The 18,759-nt window shown below is 42.6% G+C and overlaps 2 protein-coding genes across 4 annotated transcripts in view; both read left to right on the plus strand.

The window, feature by feature from the left end:
• Positions 1-4,092: 4,092 nt before the first annotated feature.
• On the plus strand, positions 4,093-9,397 carry mrps33 (mitochondrial ribosomal protein S33). Its single transcript, XM_083935515.1, has 3 exons — positions 4,093-4,226; positions 6,558-6,777; positions 9,021-9,397. The coding sequence occupies exons 2-3, from the start codon at positions 6,563-6,565 to the stop codon at positions 9,124-9,126; spliced, it is 321 nt and encodes a 106-aa protein (XP_083791641.1). The 5' UTR covers positions 4,093-4,226; positions 6,558-6,562; the 3' UTR covers positions 9,127-9,397.
• Positions 9,398-17,512: 8,115 nt separating this feature from the next.
• braf (B-Raf proto-oncogene, serine/threonine kinase) overlaps positions 17,513-18,759 on the plus strand; it is a gene marked incomplete at its 5' end in the record, with an annotated part of 50,161 nt that continues 48,914 nt past the window's right edge. For 2 of the 3 annotated variants that reach the window (XM_083935198.1, XM_083935197.1), the window contains one exon: positions 17,513-17,683. In XM_083935198.1, coding sequence (XP_083791324.1) covers positions 17,528-17,683 — 156 coding nt within the window. The remainder of the gene's footprint in view (positions 17,684-18,759) is intronic. The other variant, XM_083935196.1, reaches the window with a different exon arrangement.

Here is an 18,759-nt window from a genome sequence, read left to right on the forward strand (position 1 = left end):
TGCCGGTCCACATGTCAAAAGATACTGGACCCTAAACTGATCCTGAAAGCTGTGCCTTCGGCAGTGGCATGTGCAGACTTTTTAAAGGGGAGGGGCGAAAGGGGAAAAAGAGCACATAAAGCGCATCCTGCCACTGAAGAGGTCACTTTAGCACGCATTTGGCTCCCAGGGGGCACTTTAGCATGCCAACATTATAAGTTAGTACTGAACATCTCGAAAACCAAATCAATTATCTTGTGATCGAGCCATAAACTGTCATCTACACCAAGGATGAGTGTGAACTTGGCTGGGGAACCTTCGGAACAGGTAGATACAGTTATCTATCTATTATCTATTACTGGGCACAGTAATAGATAGTCAGCTCTCATGGGCAGAATATATTGATAGCATAATTAAAAAGATGGGTTGTGGTATCTCCATGATGAGGAAATGTCTTTCTTATGTCCCTGCACACAACACGGGACAGGTGGTCACCTGTATTATTGTGCATCTAAAGGTCAACTAAAGAAATTACAAACTGCCCAGAACAGAGCTGCCAGGTTAGTATTACATTGTCTCAGAAGAACAAACACTGTCAGTATGCACCGCCGACTCTCATGGTAGAGAACAGGCTGGTTTTCTATACAACTAAATTTTTCAGAAACACAGTCTTTTCCTCTTAGCCTGTTTTCATATATAAACGAATTTCCAGGTGTGATCAGGTCCATTCTCATTTGACTAGGTCAGCTAATTTGTGATGTTACCAGGCCAAAATCAAATGCTTTGAAGAGAACAGTTATTTATCGGGCCATCAATCATTGGAATAATTGCCCACTGAATATATGTAAACTGAATTGCAAAGTATCTTTCAAGTACCATCTGAGAATGCCCTATTTAAATTTGTGAGTAGGGACTGGACATACAGTATTTACTGTATGAATTTAATAATGAATGTAAGGCTGTAATAACTTATGATGAATATTTTCTGATGATGATTACAATGATGTCTACAATGTTTTGCTGCTTTTAGATTATCATTGTTTTTTGTGACTTTTTTGTGTTGTGGACCCCAGGAAGACTAGCTCGTCCAACTCTGGTGACAGCTAATGGGGATCATGTTAACAATAAACAATAAGCAGACCAGGCATTGAAATACAGGTTCTTTATCAATATAAAAAGTCAGTGTTTCTGCTATCACAGCCTTTTGTGCCACAGCCATCCCTGGCTCCATCAGTGTTACATGAAAATGATCCCAATGAGTTCCACAGAGAGAGGTGTCATCATTCATCTTCAACCGCTTAGCCCGGGGTCGGGTTTGCGGGGGGGCTGGAGCAGGCCCGGAGTGGCTAATCGGGAGGACCGGGACAATTCCCGGTGGGCCGGTCTGACTTTTGGGCCGCGAGGGCCGGTGTTCAATTATTATTTTTATTTATTTTGTGCCGGTGTTCAGTCATGGCACTGAGTGGAGTGGGTATCACGTGTATGCTGTTACCGCTGTCGCTGGTCATACCAGGGAGCTGGCGATCTGTTAGATCATGCCAATGAAACTGGGACGCGGACGCAGGTTAAGGGCACGCCCACCAACAAGACACAGACGCAGACACAGCCTGATGTAACGTACGTGTCGTGCACTAGTCCGCACACTTCAGTGGTGTTTGCCTAGCTCCAACCACAGATGTACAAGGAAAATAATAAACCAAAATGGAAAATAAAAAGAGCAAGGGTGGCGCAGAAAAAGCGAGGATTAAAAAGAGAAAAGCTCTGGAGACAGATGCAGCCAAATGTGCAAAAATCGGCAACTCTCCTCTCACACTCGGTGACAGCGCCTGGCAGCGCGCAAATTCTCGGTGACAGCGTCTTATAACGATCATATAATAGTATAATATAATTTTATATATAATATCACGGCCAAAAGCTCTGTGCGCCTCCGGATGGCCGTAGCACGAGGAGCTCTCGTAGGGATTGGGCTTCCCGGGGTTTGTTTACCGGCGTTGCTGTGTGGAACCGGTCTTCCGCGTTTTTTTTTATTACTGGAAAAAAATAATACAAAATAATAACTCGGTGTTGGCCTCAACCACTGGTAATACCGCATACCGCGGCAACCCTGAATGTTACTAATAATTGACATAATAATTTCTTATAGCCTGTCTAACCTAACGTTACATAATTTAAATATTATTATGATGCAACGCCACATAACTGGCCACAAACTTTAGGGGATTTGTAGCCCTTCAGATACAAGATGCATCACCAAGCACCAGCCATCAGCCCACAGGTCCAGAGTGTGCAGGTAGGATTGCTCATTAAGTGAATATTGAGGTGGTTCAGGATCATCTGGTAAGGATGAACCCTGGGCGCCTCCCTAGGGAGGTGTTCCAGGCACGTCCAGCTGGGAGGAGGCCTCGGGGAAGACCCAGGACCAGGTGGAGAGATTAGATCTCCACACTGGCCTGGGAACGCCTCAGGATCCCCCAGTTAGAGCTGGTTAATGTGGCCCGGGAAAGGGAAGTTTGGGGTCCCCTGCTAAAGCTGCTGCCCCTGAGACCTGATCCAGGATAAGCGGATGAAGATGAGATGAGATGAGATGAGATAATGAAGAGCATGGTGTAGACCTAGCCTGGTCCTACCAGACTCGTACTTCATTTCATTTGCACAGAGAGTCTGGACCTACTCAATTGATAGACTTTAACTAACTTGGCAGGCAGGTGTCTGTTGAAATTTAAAACTATTGGATCTGCCCAGTGCCACTCTGGATCTGCCATAACCAATCGCTAACGTTTGGCCGGGAATCACGTTGCGCGCAGGCTGTAAAGAAACACTGCATGAAGATGTAAACGAGAGCTGATTGGACCCAGATTGCAATTGATGATGATAGAGGATTCAGCACTACAATAATGAAACTGACTTGAATTTTTGACTTGAAAAAGGGGAGATTTGTGACGAGATTTATGAACATTTTTATGATTTAGAGTCAGAGGCAGAGCCAGGAGCCAGTGGTGAGGAAGAATCAGGTGAGCTAGTGTGTGAACAAGCAAGCATCAGTTCCAATAAAACCACTTTCTTTGCCCCAATGATAGTAGTGGCCCGTTATACTTTTGATCATTAGTAATAGTAAGAATTACAGTAGGAATTACAAGGCTTTAGAGAACAGTGCGCTATTGTATGCTTAACATATAAAGTTATAATTACATTATTTTAATATAATAGGTCGTGATCTAAAGTGGGCCGGTCTGAGGTATGAAACTCCAGGGCTGAAAATGAGTCCCACTCCGGCCCTGGGCTGGAGTCGATCCCAGCTGACATCGGGCGTGAGGCGGGGTACACCCTGGACAGGACGCCAGTCTATCGCAGGGCACATAGAGACGGACAGAGACAGACAACCATTCACACCTACGGGCAATTTTAGAGACACCAATTAACCTAACACGTGCATGTCTTTGGACTGAGGGAGGAAACCGGAAAACCCGGAGAAAACCCACGCATACACGGGGAGAACATGCAAACTCCACACAGAAAGGCCCAGGCCGGGACGCGAACCTGCAACCTTCTTGCTGTGAGGCGACAGTGCTAACCACTACAAGAGAGCACTGGTGGAATTGGTAGAAAAAAGTCTGATCACTGTATCTGCAAACAACCTTTACTCATTTGATGGACTATAGAATTGTATAGCCACAGTTTCATCACATCAAGCTAGCACAGGTTACAGGATGTAGTGATGTCATGTCATTGGGATACTACATACCTACCTTTGCATTTATATTGTGTATACAAGTGGTAAAAATGGCGTCAAATAAGTAGGTAAAATGAGAATATACAAATCACATATCCCTACATGCGTGCATGGCAACCGGAACTTTGTGCAAAACCTGCGGAACCCACGGAACGATTAAGAGCGACGGACTTCCTGCTAGCGCTTAAAAACGTAAAAAGATAAAAAATAAAAGATACATCGGACTTCACAAATAAAGACGTAGTCGAAGTCCGTGTTGGTTTAATACATATGTTTTTGTTATGGCGACTATTCGATACATGTATGTGTTATTTATAAAGTATGTACATAAAACATGAAGCAGGAAGTGCAAACGTGTCATGCGCGGTAGAGCTTGTGATGTCAGTGTGGTGTGTGAAGGTTAATGGGAGCTGAAGCGTTGGTACTCTATAAAACCGTAAATGTTGTTGAACTAGTGCTCGGTGTGCACGTGTTTTTCGGGTGTTCCACTAAACACTTGGACTTCCTCGGGCTGCAGGTAAGACTCCATGTTGTTAGCGTGAAGGAGGCTGACGACACAGCAAACGCTACTCATCCGTTGTTGCACAAGACGCAAACACTAATAGCGACCATTAACATCAAGGCATTCATCTCACTGACAACACGGTCGCGTTTACACAGTCTACACCAGTGGTTCTCAAACTGTCCATGCCGTACCGCCTCAGAAAACACCAGGCTCCTGCTGCATTCCAAAGCACTGGGACATGGGACTTCGACATGGAGTTTACGAGCTCCGACTTCAGAGCGTTCCAGGCCATTTAAGTCGAACGTAAACAGAAAACAAGGGCGACCGCCATCAAATACGTTAATAAACATATTGTTCAGCGGTGGATAACATTGGTTGACACTAGAGCGGTATTCAGAGAAAACAACGGATCTGAGCCGTGTATGTAAAAGCTCTGCATATGGATATGAAATGAAATTGGGTACAATATTACAAAGCTTCAGTTTTACTGTGACACTTGAAATTTTGATTTTGATTTCAATAAAATGACACATTAATGTGTATAGAAAAAATATACTGTAATAGTTAATTATAAGAGTCTGCAAACTAATGTAGCCTATAATATATATATATATATATATATATATATATATATATATATATATGCTAAGAGATTATAACTCATATTTTCATGCCAGAATATTCAAAACAAGTTGTGTTAAACTTGCAGTATCTAATATAACACTACATGCAGGGAAGTAACGTTTACGGACTATTTTTTGACGTTTTATCTTTAACAAATTGTGTCTCCATGGGCGCCACCATTGTTTTCCGACTTATCTTGGTGAGGTCGGGGTAGATTGAGCTCCCCCGAGTTCCTGAGTTGGAGGTCCAAAAGATCCGACCTCCCACGGCACTGGAACGCAGCATCCGTCCAGTCCCACACTAAGACCAGTGTTCAAATACAGCAGCGTAGGCCGACACTCTTCAGCTACAGACAGGACGCTTTTTCTTCCATCAGTGTGTTATTTATTGTTGACTGTCTTCAGCCACAGTCATGTTGAAGGAAGAACACCAGAACTGATATGTCAGTGTTTTCAAACCAATCATTTTACCTTTGCTAAATATCTTAGTACTGTTGCCTCACAGCAAGAGGGTTCCTGGTTCGAATCCCGGCTGGGGCCCTTCTGTGTGGCGTTCACATGTTTTACCTGTGTCTGTGTGGGTTCTCTAATGGTTCTCCGGCTTCCTCCCACAGTCCAAAGACATGCACATGTTAGGTTCATTCTAAATTGCCCATAGGTGTGACGGTGAATGGTTGTCTGTCTGTATTCGGCCCAACTCCTGTTGTGTTAAAAGTTTAAGTAATTTCTTAGTTCTTAGTTTCTTAGTCTCTTATGAATTTAGTGATTTAATGTTTTGTTTTTGCTTTCTGCTTTTTTTATTTTGGAGATTCCTTGGAGTACCACCAGAGAGAGCTTGAGTACCACCACTGCTCCTTTTGTACTTTGTAAGGGTCTTTTTAATTGTAGATATGGCCTCCAAATATATGTTCGAACAAATTCTGTTTAATATTTCATAATCCTATTCATAAAAAGTTCTGAAAAGTTAATTTTTATATTGATAAAATATATAATATAAACTAACCTGCTACAATAAAATTCACCCCCTCGTGAGCTAAACATACAGACTAGAATGTTTTTTTGTCCCAGGCCTTAAACCGGTTTAATGCTGATGTGAAAACTGCCTGTTTAACATGGGGGTCAATGATAAACTGCTCTGTTATGAAACCTGCCCCTAGTGGAGAACTGATGCTTTTGGAGCCTCCTGATTGGATCAACCAGGAAGTCACTGTGGAGGGGGCTTGGTATTTTCCTGGGTTTCGGTATCAACTTTGAAATTCTAGTATCGTGACAACCCTAATTATAACTCAGGTTGAGGATAGCAGGAGAGTGACGGTGTATGGATGGAGACGGAGAGGGAGGACAGCTTAGCCTCTTGAGGTAGCTGTGGTGCCATATGCAGAGAGGGGAGATGGCTGGGTTCCTCCAGTGAGAGAGGAGAGGAAATTTCAAGTGAAGGAGCAACAGCATTTTGTCTTGTATTGCAAATTTTAGAAATATAATAAAAAGCATTGAACTCTGTGTGCAAGGTTTCTATGCACAACAGGACTCAGTGCAAATACCTTTAGAGTTCTGAGTTAGTTTGCAAAATGTTCCGCAAAGAGACACAAAATAACCATGACCCCCCCCCCCCCCCCCCCCCCAAACATATTCAGCTTACTATCAAAACGCCTTCAAGAGCCAATATGTGGCCTTTCTGTGTTACCTGTCTCAAGTGAAGTCTTCTCTCTGCTCTGTTCAGCAGTCATGGCCGCTCTGTCAAGCTATGCCATGCGAATGGCCAGACTGAGCTCACAGATCTTTGGGGAGGTTGTGCGTCCAACAGACTCCAAATCTATGAAAGTGGTCCGGCTGTTCCAGGAGCCTCCCATGGCCAAGAGGAAGGAGGTGTATGACTGGTATCCACAGCACAAGGTTTACTACGCCATGACCCGGAAGCTGCGGTTCATGGGACTGTTCAGGTACTCTGGAGGCCACCACATTAATGAACCAGTACAACCAAAGATTGTTATGTCAAAGTTATATCATACTTACCACTGTGCTGCTCTTTTTAACACAAAAACACTGGAGATCAAAATTAGAGAACAATGTTTTAATTCTTGATTTATTCTGAAAAACTCTGTCTTACTGCAGTATAAAACTCTGACATGAAGGTTAACACTTTACTGTCATTCTGTCTCACTCTGCAGTATAAAACTCTGACATGAAGGTAAACACGTTACTGTCATTCTGTCTCACTCTGCAGTATAAAACTCTGACATGAAGGTAAACACGTTACTGTCATTCTGTCTCACTCTGCAGTATAAAACTCTGACATGAAGGTAAACACGTTACTGTCATTCTGTCTCACTCTGCAGTATAAAACTCTGACATGAAGGTAAACACTTTACTGTCATTCTGTCTCACTCTGCAGTATAAAACTCTGACATGGAGGTCAAAATTAGACAACAAAGTATTAATACCTGATTTATTTTGAAAATACTGAAATACTGTTCCATTGTGTCTATCCCATTAGTGTACTAGCATGTTTTTTTTTTGTTTTTTTTAAAAACCTTTATTTTGTAAGAAAAAAAATTGGAGAACAGTAACCATTGTGTCAGAAGAGAAGATTTCAACAATGTTTTCTTCTATAGGATTAAAAAATGAACAGGAAATGTAGAGACCACAGCTTTGAATGACTTCAGCACATCTGCACCCACAGGACATCACTAGTTTCTCACACTGCTCTGGTTTGATCTTGGTCCATTTTTACTCAGTCTCTTCCACAGTTCACTAACTGTAGTGGGTTTCTTAGACATTACTTTGTTACCAAGGATTTTCCTGAGATTCTCTATGGGGTTTAGATCTAGACTCTTTTCTGGCCATTTCATTGTTTCAGTATTCAGTACTTCATGCTTCACCTGTTTTGCAGTGAAACAGTGGACATTGTCTTCATGAAAATTGCAGCTGATTGGAGACAGTTGCAGTGGAGGTATTGAATGTTGCTGAAGGAGGTTCACAGAAACATTTGCATTCACCCTGCCATGTAGCTGTACAATAGGCCCAAATCCTGCTGCAGAAAACATCCCCAAACCATGACACTTCCTCCTCCAAATGGAACTGACTTCTTTACACACTTTGGGTTCAGTCTTTCCCCGGTCCTACGCCCAACATAATGTTTCCATCAGACCCAAATAAACTGTACACCCTCTCTAAACTGAAGTCACTCTGGACCAGTTCTTCTCTGTCCTCACATGCTCCTTAGCAAAGGCAAGTCTAGTCTTTTTATTCTTTCGGCTGATGAAAGGGTTTGGTCACTGCAGAGTGGGCTTTCACTCCAGAAAGTCTTAAATGATGAAACACTGTGTGCAGAGACAGATCCTTGCCCTGTTCATCACTGAACTGGAGACCAACTCCAGCTGCAGTGATGAACTGATTCCCCATTGAGAGTCTTCTCATAATCTTGTCCTCTGGTGCACTTGTTTTACGTGGACAACCGGCCTTTTTGAGGGACTTAAATGAATGTGTCCTTGTAAAGTTCCAATCTTCTCTAAATCACAGAGTGTGAACGCCCAACCTCTCTCTGATGGCTGAGAGGGTCATCCCTTTGGCCTTCATCTGTACAACCTGCTGTCTCAGGGTTTCAGTCTCCTTAGAGCAGATCACCATCTTCACAGTAACCAGAAGAGCTGCAGATAAATAGGGTGTGTCACCAATAACTGGGAGGGATCTGAAAGCGTTTTTCTTTTTTCACAAAATAAAGGTTTTTGTTGACGTGCCTTAGTTATTTAAAAAAAACATGCTCGTACAGCAGTGGTATAGACTGAACAATAATAAATAACAGTATTTCAGAATAAATCAAGAATTAGTACTTTGTTCTCTAGTTTTGATCTCCACTGTATGTTAATAATAATTCCAATCTCCTCTTCTTTCCGAGTGTTGTGAAGTAACCGTTGGAGGAACTCCATACTTCCTGCTGGTGTCACATCAAAAGCCTACCATAATGCATTATGCATTTAGAGCTGCTGGAAGGATCTGGATATGAATCATCTATGTAGGGCGTGTTGTGTTTCATTAGCAGTAGCTTAATAGCCGTAAACATGGCAGACTAAAAATAAGGAAGAGAGATTGGTATTACAGACATAAAGACATACTTGGAGCATTGGTGTGGACCTCACTGTCTGTAACTATGCTAACAGTTTATCTGTGTGCCTTTCCTTCTCAGAGACGAGCATGAAGACTTCAAAGAGGAGATGAGTCGCCTGAAGAACCTGAGAGGAAAAGGGAGACCAAAGAAAGGAGAGGGCAAGAGAGCAGCCAAGAAGAAATGAGCTGCTTTTTTTTCTTTTTATGGAGGCAGACAGCATTGGACTGTGTACATGCTGTCTGTAGACATGACTGGAGTGGGAGGTTGATCCTGAAAGAATCCCATTGGTTTGGTCAGGACTGGACAGTTGCTTTGTCTGAAGCTTTTCTATGTTGGCAAGAATAATACCTTAGGTCAGCATTACACATGAATCATTCTGTCTCAGGTGTACTGAAGTGAATTTCATCCTTTTATTATGGAACATTGTTCAATATCTTGCAATTAAAGTGTAATTCCGGCGCAAAATCATTCCATGGTCTTTTTCGGCACTTGCATACATCAAATAAGCCATCGAGACAGTTTTTTCTTCATGTATCAACTATTGACAAGGAAATCCAGGAGAATTGCTAACAGCCGGGCGTGGCTAACACTGAATAGCTTGGGGCAGCATGGTGAAAAAATTCAAACGTCTTTTTTAACCACTAATACTGCTCAAAATAACAGCAAACCTCTGCAGCAGCATGAGAAGAGTCCCTACACAGAAAACAAAGCACCAACAACGTAGTTAGTGAACCCAGAGTTTATTAAGAGTGTTTTAAAGACTTACCTACTGGCCCCTGTACCAGCTCCTCTCATAGTGAGTCTATTCAAGTGGATTACCAAAGTCAATCCCAAAGGAAGGAGCCCATTGCGGCTTTGTTTTCTGTGCTACCGCAGAGGTTTGCTGTTATTTTGAGCAGTATTCGTGGTGTTCACTACTCTGGATCCCTCCTGGAACCAGCAAAGAACATTCAAACAGAGGCTGTTCTTACAGGAGTTGGAGTAATCCATGTTCTCCTCAGAGATCCTGTGGGGTTGCAGACCACTGTTGCTACCCCTGGAGAAACCCCCAACCACACCATTGCCACTGCTGCCACCAGAAAGAGAGGTGTGTGCTGTTTATGCACAGGCCTAAAAAAAGAGGTCTGTTTCCAGCTGCACCAAGTAACGGGTGCATTTGTAGAGAGTCACCTGCTGCAGGACCTGTATGGACTAAGACAGCTGTCAAAATATGTATCTGTAATTCTCAAATTCATATTCATAATTTTAACAATTTGTGTGTCCAAAAAGTTGTTGCACACAAAATTCTGTAGTCATATCTGTGAGTCTGTGAAATTGGATGCGGGTCAGGATGTTTTATGAGTATGAATCAAAAAGCTGTGAGTGCAAAGTCTTGTGAATACGACTCCAATTTCTACGAGCGGGTGTGGCGAAACTCACAAACCCCCGGCTGAGCGCTGCGGTGTTGGAGTTCACCCCATTGGACGAGAGGGTCGCCTCCTTACGCCTGCGGGTGGTAGGGGGGAAAACTCTGACTGTTGTTTGTGCATATGCACCGAACAGCAGTTCAGAGTTTTCGGCCTTCTTGGAGACCCTGAATGGAGTCCTGCATGGGGCCCAACGCCCACGTGGGCAATGATGGAGACACCTGGAGAGCGTGATTGGGAGGAACGGCCTCCCTGATCTAAAATCCGAGCGGTCGTCTGTTATTAGACTTCTGTGCTAGTCACGGATTGTCCATAACTAACACCATGTTTGAACATAAGGATTCTCATAAGTGTACTTGGTACCAGAGCACCCTAGGCCAAAGGTCGATGATCGATTTTGTGATCGTATCATCTGATCTGAGGCCATATGTTTTTGACAGGGGCAGAGCTGTCAACTTATCACCATCTGGTGATGAGTTGGGTCAGAGGATGGGAGAAGATTCTGGTCGGACCAGGTAAGCCCAAACGAGTAGTGCGGGTGAACTGGGAACGTCTGGAGGAGGCCCCTGTCTGAGAGATCTTCAACTCACACCTCCGGCGGAGCTATTCTGACATCCCTGTGGAGGTTGGGGGCATTGAACCGGAGTGGGCAATGTTCAAAGCTTCCATTGCTGAAGCTGCAGCGGTGAGCTGTGGCCTCAAGGTCTTAGGTGCCTCAAGGGGCGGTAACCCTTGGACACCGGCTGAAGGTCCTCGTGGCAGCAGCCGCGGGTTCGACTCCAAACTAAGTCGCTAACAGGATAATAAGAACATAGTAAAAAACAAATTCTTTAAAATTTGGCATCGTGAAGATCTCGTGCCACGCCCAAGCCCAATTGTAGTATCAAATTGAAGTAATTAGTAGTTTGAATGTGAGTAAAAACATTTTGTTGATGGCGCATTACAAAAATAATAATAATTTCATCAAAAACAATAGGCTTCCTGGCACTTTCGTGCTCGGACCCTAAGAATGAAACAGCTGCCATGTGTAGTCTGTATCCATTGTAGAGCTAGGGGAGACTGGGGTTGGTGGTCACACTTTTTACTCATCACCACATCTTACAACAGTCATTTTTGCATTGGAGGGAAGCTTAAAGTCTTGGCTTTAAATGGGTCTGTCTTTCATTTTTCTAACTTACTTTAACAGCATTTTATCAACAACCAGAGACACACTGACAACATTGTGACTGTTTCATTCAGTTCTTTCTTTTTAAAACCAACAGAATGGACTATGTGAACGTTCGCGTCTGCTGTGTCCCAAACCGCGCACTTCCACCCTCAAACTAGCTTTTTTGAGGGTAGAAGTGCGTTTGCGCCGGATGTCGGTAAAATGCAGTGTACTGCATTTCTCCGGCCGCGCACTCAAAAACAGCCAAACCTTTGAGTGTGGATCAATGAACACTCAACACACTCAATCGCCTCCATTTTGTCTACGTAGTGGAAGAGGCAGGACTAAATTCAAACTAGAAAATAGCGGAACAACAGTGAACTGGAGCGGCAACAACTAGATTCACTTTTTAAATGTAAAAAGAGGATCACAAGGATTTTAGGCGGTGTGCTGAGTCAGAAGAGTTGTTGGAAAAGCTTTTGGAAAAATCAACAGAAGAAGAAACACGATAGTCATTTCCGGTAAGTGATGGGCAGCAGTGTGTGAGTACAGACAGCACTGGCTGCAGTGAACGATTTGGGACACAGCATTTGTTTCACAAGTTTGGGACTTTATTTTACTACACCATCTTTTACAATACATTCTATGCTGCCTCGCTTTACTAGCTCATGCTGTGTCACACTGTGAAATTCTGGTGTAAAATCATCCCAGGGTCTTTTAACAGCCGGACGTGGCTAATAGTGATTAGCTCGGGGCAGTACGGTGAAGGCATTCAAACGTCTTTTTAACCACTAATACTGCTCAAAATAACAGCAAACCTCTGCAGCAGCATGAGAAGAGTCCTTACATAGAAAACAAAACACCAATGGGCTCCTTCCTTTGGGATTGACTTTGGTAATCCACTTGAATGGACTTTACTATGAGAGGAGTTGGTACAGGGGCCAGTAGGTAAGTCTTTAAACACTCTTTTAAAAAACTCTGGGTTCACTAACTACTAGGGGTGGAACGGTTTATCGAAAAAATCCATTCGTGTGTACCGTTCGGTTTATGAGGTGCAACGTAGCATAAGCCTTCATGACCGCTGTCCTTTCTCGTGTCCATCTCAGCGCTACGTCTCAGCGCGTCAAATCCCGGCGCGCAACGCTACGCTCTTCCTCTGTTTTTTTTTTTTATCCTTTTGGCAACAGCTCGATAAGCTCTGCTCTGTTGTTGTTTAGTTAAGTTTAGTTAAATCCGTTGTTAAATCACCACATCAATGTCTCTTTCTACTCTTAAAAAGAAAGGTTGACACAGAAAACCGTCAGTTCATCGGAGAACGGACAGAGAAGTTTTTGTTTCTGTCACTGTGAAGCCTGTGTTTAATCTGCAGCCATATCGGTAGGTATAGAGGATAAGTTGATAAAAATCATGCTACTCAGCATTTATGTTACGTAAATTTTTGTCTGTGTGGAGTTTGCATGTTCTCCCCCGTGTCTGCGTGGGTTTTCTCCAGGTACTCCGGTTTCCTCTAAGAATTGCCCTTAGGTGTGAATGGTTGTCTGTCTCTGTTCGTCTCTATGTACCCTGCGATAAACCGGCGTCCTGTCCAGGGTGTACACCGCCTTGCGCCCGATGTCAGCTGGGATCAGCTCCAGCCCCCCCGTGACCCCGGCCCTGGGATAAGCGGTTGAAGATGAATGAATGAGTAAATAGTAGAATATTTCTACTGATTTGTAGTGGAGTAGAAGAATAAAGTAGCATGTAAAAGTAAAACAGCCTCAAGCTTTACTTTAGTCCAATAATTAAGTGAAACCCTCTGGTTCACAGGTTTGTTCATTTAACAAGGATTGTTTTTTGACAAGCTTGTTGCACTTTGAGGTCATGACTAATATTTACATTGATAAAATAAAGACAATATACTTTCTGCACTCCTATGTCGCTGCATTGTTTTACATATTTTTCTGGACCCTCATTTTGGATAACTTTCATCAACCGGCCTCAATTCCAAATGAATTGAATAACCCTGATTTAGCCTATTTCAGTCAGTTCAGTGATTCCTGTTTGTGTGTATTTTAGTGAAAGAAAACCTATTTTCTTCATTTTTTTTAAAGATTTGATAATGTAAAAGTGTTTATATTCTTACCTAGAAGGCAAACAATTCTTTACCTTTTTGACAACTAAATATATAAACGCTTAAATGCAGCAATGTCTCTCCTACTGTTTCAAAATTTCACTTCACTTTGATTTAAGATTGTTACAGTAATCCCTAAACAAGCTGCCTTATTATTTCAGTTTTTGCATGATTGCATGACACGTCCTTAAGAATATCTGATAAAATAATCTAATTATTAGGCTACAGATCTGATACATGGTATTTTAGAATCTAAAAGAAATAGAAAAACAAACGAATCGAAAAACCGTGACCCGAAACCGTGATATGAACCGAACAGTGGATTTTGTGAAACCCTACTAACTACGTTGTTGGTTCTTTATTATTAGATAAAAGTGTCTGCTCTACTTCACCGTGTTGTTGTGGCGTTTGTACTACAACACGTCACATCCCGCTGAGAGCTACATACAATCAGCAACCAGGCTTCTCTCAGGGGTTTGAGCCGGCATTTTTTGGCCCTGCTCTCCCACAGCTTGAGCAACTCACATGCAAATTAGAGGGTTTTGGCGAGATAGACCTGCCTCATTCAGGGTATTCGAGCCTAATGAAAACGCATCTAATAGAACTTCTAATCTGTCACATTTCTCTTCTCCAAGACGGACACACATCATGACCAGGGAACACTGTTGGTGGTCCTGCTGTTTTTTCTCATTCAGCAGCACATATTGTCCTGCGATCAGTGGACAGGGGAAGGCTGGGACGATATTTTCAGCTCAGGGACAGTAAACTTTATAGACCTAGAGCCAGTGGATGAAAGTGCGAAGCAAAGACTGGAGGGAGGGAGTCGAGTTTACTGATCAGGAACGGAAGAGAAATTTCACAACGGGTTGTTTATGAAATGATGCACGTTAAAGTAGAGGTACGTGGTCCCAGAGAAGAGTACTGTAAGAGCTCCACTTCAACTGAACATGCAAATCATGATCCTGGTGGACGACAATCCTCAACTCTTTAAAGTTTCGAACAAAACATTTTCCCTCGCTGACCAGTTGTGTTTTGCTCCCACTGCCGTCCTTTTTGTGTCCCTCTTCTTCTTCTGTGTGTTCAACGGTGCGGCACACACATGCACAAAAAGTGTATTATTCCAATGATAGAGGAAATCAGATTAAGCATTGGTTATTAGGCGCTGATATTCTTACACTGAAAATGTTTACACCAACCTTCTTAATCCGATTAAAAATGAATTCATATTGGGCCACTCTCTTCTGATTGAGGTGTTTACATGTGGCATTTTTATTTGGATTGAGCAGTTATTCCCATTATTAGTGGAATATTAGGGGTCCCTTAGGGTCACCTAGTGAAGAAAGAAGAAATTGCAAAAGGTACCATTGTTTGTTTTGTTCGACGGAGCATTTGGACCCATATATTGTATTTTAAGGGTCACATCAGACTCAAAGACCAGATTACTATGGAGCCCGCTGGCCACGCCCGACCCCAATGACTTTTGAACTTTGCCATTTTCGCCACTTCTGACCTGTGTTCCAATTTCTGTGAGCCTACGTGCATTCTAAGCCCTTCAAAAATGCGATGGCGCAGTACAAAAATAATAATAATTTTATCAAACACAATAGGCTTCCTCGCACTTTCAGTGCCAGGGACCGTTTCGGGCTCCGTAGACTCTTTGTAATATGTGTTTGATTATGAAATGCCTAATGGCCCACCATCTTTATTACAAAAACACCAACATGAACATTAGTCCGACCCATAAAAGTTATAAAAAGAATCTCCTCAGCTTAATGTTTTGTGTGTTTTCCAATAAAAAGACCAGATAGAAATGCCCTCGACACCACGCCGTATGTTTGACAGAACATGATAAAACAGGCCTCTAGTATGGCTGTAGGGGAGAGCCAGCTCGATTGAAACTCTTTTCAGTTAAACCTCTTTGTGTAATCTGATACATACTGTAAGTTCATAAGTTGGATGATCACGCTGTTTTTGAACTTTGAACCTAAGTTGAAACAGATACGAGGGACGAGAGAAACAGAAACTATTGACCTCACCCTTGTTTTTATGCAACATACCGGAGAACATACTTGTGTACTCGTTATTGCTAAAATTTCATATAATTTCTCAGAATATAAATAGTTCAAAAAAATATTTTTCTCCTCTGGTCATTGTCAGGATGTGCATTTTGATTAAACTTCTTCTTTTATCCAAGTCGGACAACTCCATTTTAATTTCATTGACTTCTTTTCCCTCCCAAGTCACGTTTAGTGAAACACAGTTGGACGTCCTGTTTATTGGCTTTTTTCTCTCTTTGGTGATTCATCTGTTGATGCATGTTACAAACATGTTTTCTTCATTAAAAATATCTCAGTCAAAGAAGTTGTCATTCATTGCAAAACATTAATTAATGTGTTTATTAATTCATTTATTCATTCTGTGATTCATGCAGGTTTTGATCAATGTGACCGCAATTACACATGGTGACACTGACATTTAAACCTTTCTTTCCTCTAAACTTCAAAACTCTGACACCGCACACTTTAGGACATGTTTCATATAATTCATCTTTTGTATACTCATATTATTATGACATGTTTCAAATAATTCATCTGATGTATAGGCATATTATTATGTCATGAAACAAAAAACACAACTGTTTATTACAAAGATTTGACTCTCCTCATTCAAAAACAGTTCAGAGGGGAGAACTTTTGCCGTTACATGATAGTTCTCAAGGCCGGTCAGTCTTGCATGCTGATCGTACTGACCCAATTTGACTTTTTTTTCCTTCCAGGAAATGGCTTTGTTAATTCGTCCTGTGTTTCAATTGTACCGCCTCTCCCCTAATAAGCACTGTTACAACCAACCCCGGTCTCCCCTTGGCTAGCCTACTATTGAAACTTTGGTTGGTGGGGAAGGGGCCCAACAGAAAAATGCTGAACGGCGTTGAATATGATATTATTTCCAAGTCCCTTTTTATTTAAGATTTGAAGTCTATTTTTATATTACCATATAGCCCATTTAAACCATGAAGGAGGCGACCTGCATGAGTACCTTTCCATTATGGACCAAACTTCGTACCCTATGATTATCGGGGCATTACTGGAGTTCTGGGGGAATTTTTTTTTTTTTAAATTATAATTATGATTATTATGATGATAATTATTATTATAATTATGAATATTATTATGATGATGCTTATTATTATAATTATTATGATGATGATGATTATTAATAGTATAATTATGATTATTATGATGATGATTATTATTATGATGATGATTAGTATTATTATTATATTATAATTATGATTATTATGATGATAATTGTTATTATTATTATGATGATTATTATTATAATTATGATTATTATGACGATAATGATTATTATGATGATAATGATTAGTATTATTATATTATAATTATGATTATTATGATGATTATTGTTATTATTATTAGGATAATTATTATGATGATGATGATTATTTTTATATTATGATTATTATGATGATTATTATTATGATTATGACGATGATTATTATTATTATTATGATGATGAAGATGATGATGATGATGAGAAGGAGGAGGAGGATGATGAGGATGATGATGATGATGATAATGACGAGGATGATTATGAGGATGATGATGGTAAGGAGGAGGAGGATGAGGATAATGGTGATGATGATGATGAGGATGATGATGATGATGTTGATGAGGATGATGATGAAGATGATGATGATGATAAAGAAGATGATGATGATGATCATGATGATGTTGATGATGATGATGAGCCTTGTTAACAGTAGCGGCTCTGTGGCAGCCATCCAGTCCTATGATCCAGAGCTGCTGCTCCCGCCCTGTGTCTCTGTCTCCCCCTCCTGTCCTCAGCAGCAGCCTGCGTTTCCCTTTATTATTTTCCACTCACTTTCTCGCAGTTTAAAATGGCGGCGTTGAGCAGCGCCGAGTCCCCACCGCCCGTCTTTAACGGAGACACCGCGGAGCGGGAGCCGGGCAGGGAGCGGGGCCTGGAGGAAATGGGTACCGGGCTGGACTCCTCCTGCGCGTCGGGGATCGCCGGAGGTCCGCAGGATGAGGAGGTAAGCGCTACGGCGGCGGGGGGAGCGGGTCTGAGTTGGGCAGGGGACACGGGCTCCGAGCGGAGGTAATTGGATGGAAATCTTCAGGAAACACCGGCTGGAACATGGATCGCGGGGGGATGCGGTCCAGGGGGGCAAGACGATGAACGAAATGGAAACGAGTGATTTGAGCGGCGGGCTTCCACATCCCGCGGCTTCACTGAGAGCTAGATGCGACAGAGGAGTGCGGGCAGGAGGGGGAGGCTTTATTCGGCGCACTCTGGGTTGATTTCGGGCCTGCTTTATGCCATTCGCTCCTGGCTTCGTCTTCCAGGCTGACTGCAGCTGTAGCCTGTGCGCCAACATAGCACACACACACACACACACACACACACACACACACACACACACACACACACACACATACACACATACATACATACATGCATACATACATACATACACACACCGCTGTTGACGCAATTAAGACACGTAGTTGCACCGTTTTAATGCATTCAGGTAGATTCTGATGTGCTCAAAGTTTCCTTTTCACCAGCCTGCTGAGGCACCATCTCTCATCTGGTGATGGAGGTGGAGGTGGAGGCTAACTCAAGTCGTGCTGCTGTCTTTCGAGGTGGAATCCAGCTACACACGCTGCTTTTATTTATATTACCCCCCCCCACACACACACACACACACACACACACACATGGGGAACCATCAGTCAGGCTGTGCCCTCATCATTAATAAAAAGGGACCATGTAGCCTAGCCTGGAAGTGTGTGTTCAGAGTGCAGGTCCGATGCCTCTGCTGGACCATGACAGCAGGCCAGCCTGCATCACAGTAGCAGCACCCTCACTGCCACAGTCAACATGGTTTTTAGAAGTTGGTAAAACCCCATGTCCTGCCCCTGCATTCAAACAGAGGGGACATGTTCTCACTTCCAGACTCAACATGTCAGAGTTCTCCTTGTGTTGCTGCTCCCTTCTCTCACAACGGCCCCTGGCTCCGTTTGAATGGCCAAAACTTCACCTCAGCGCCTCAGGAGTTTGCTTTTAAACATGTCAGTTTGTCAGTGGAAGACTTCAGTCTTTGTC

This window comes from Echiichthys vipera (assembly GCF_963691815.1).
Source record: "Echiichthys vipera genome assembly, chromosome: 20".
Lineage (NCBI taxonomy): Eukaryota > Metazoa > Chordata > Actinopteri > Perciformes > Trachinidae > Echiichthys > Echiichthys vipera.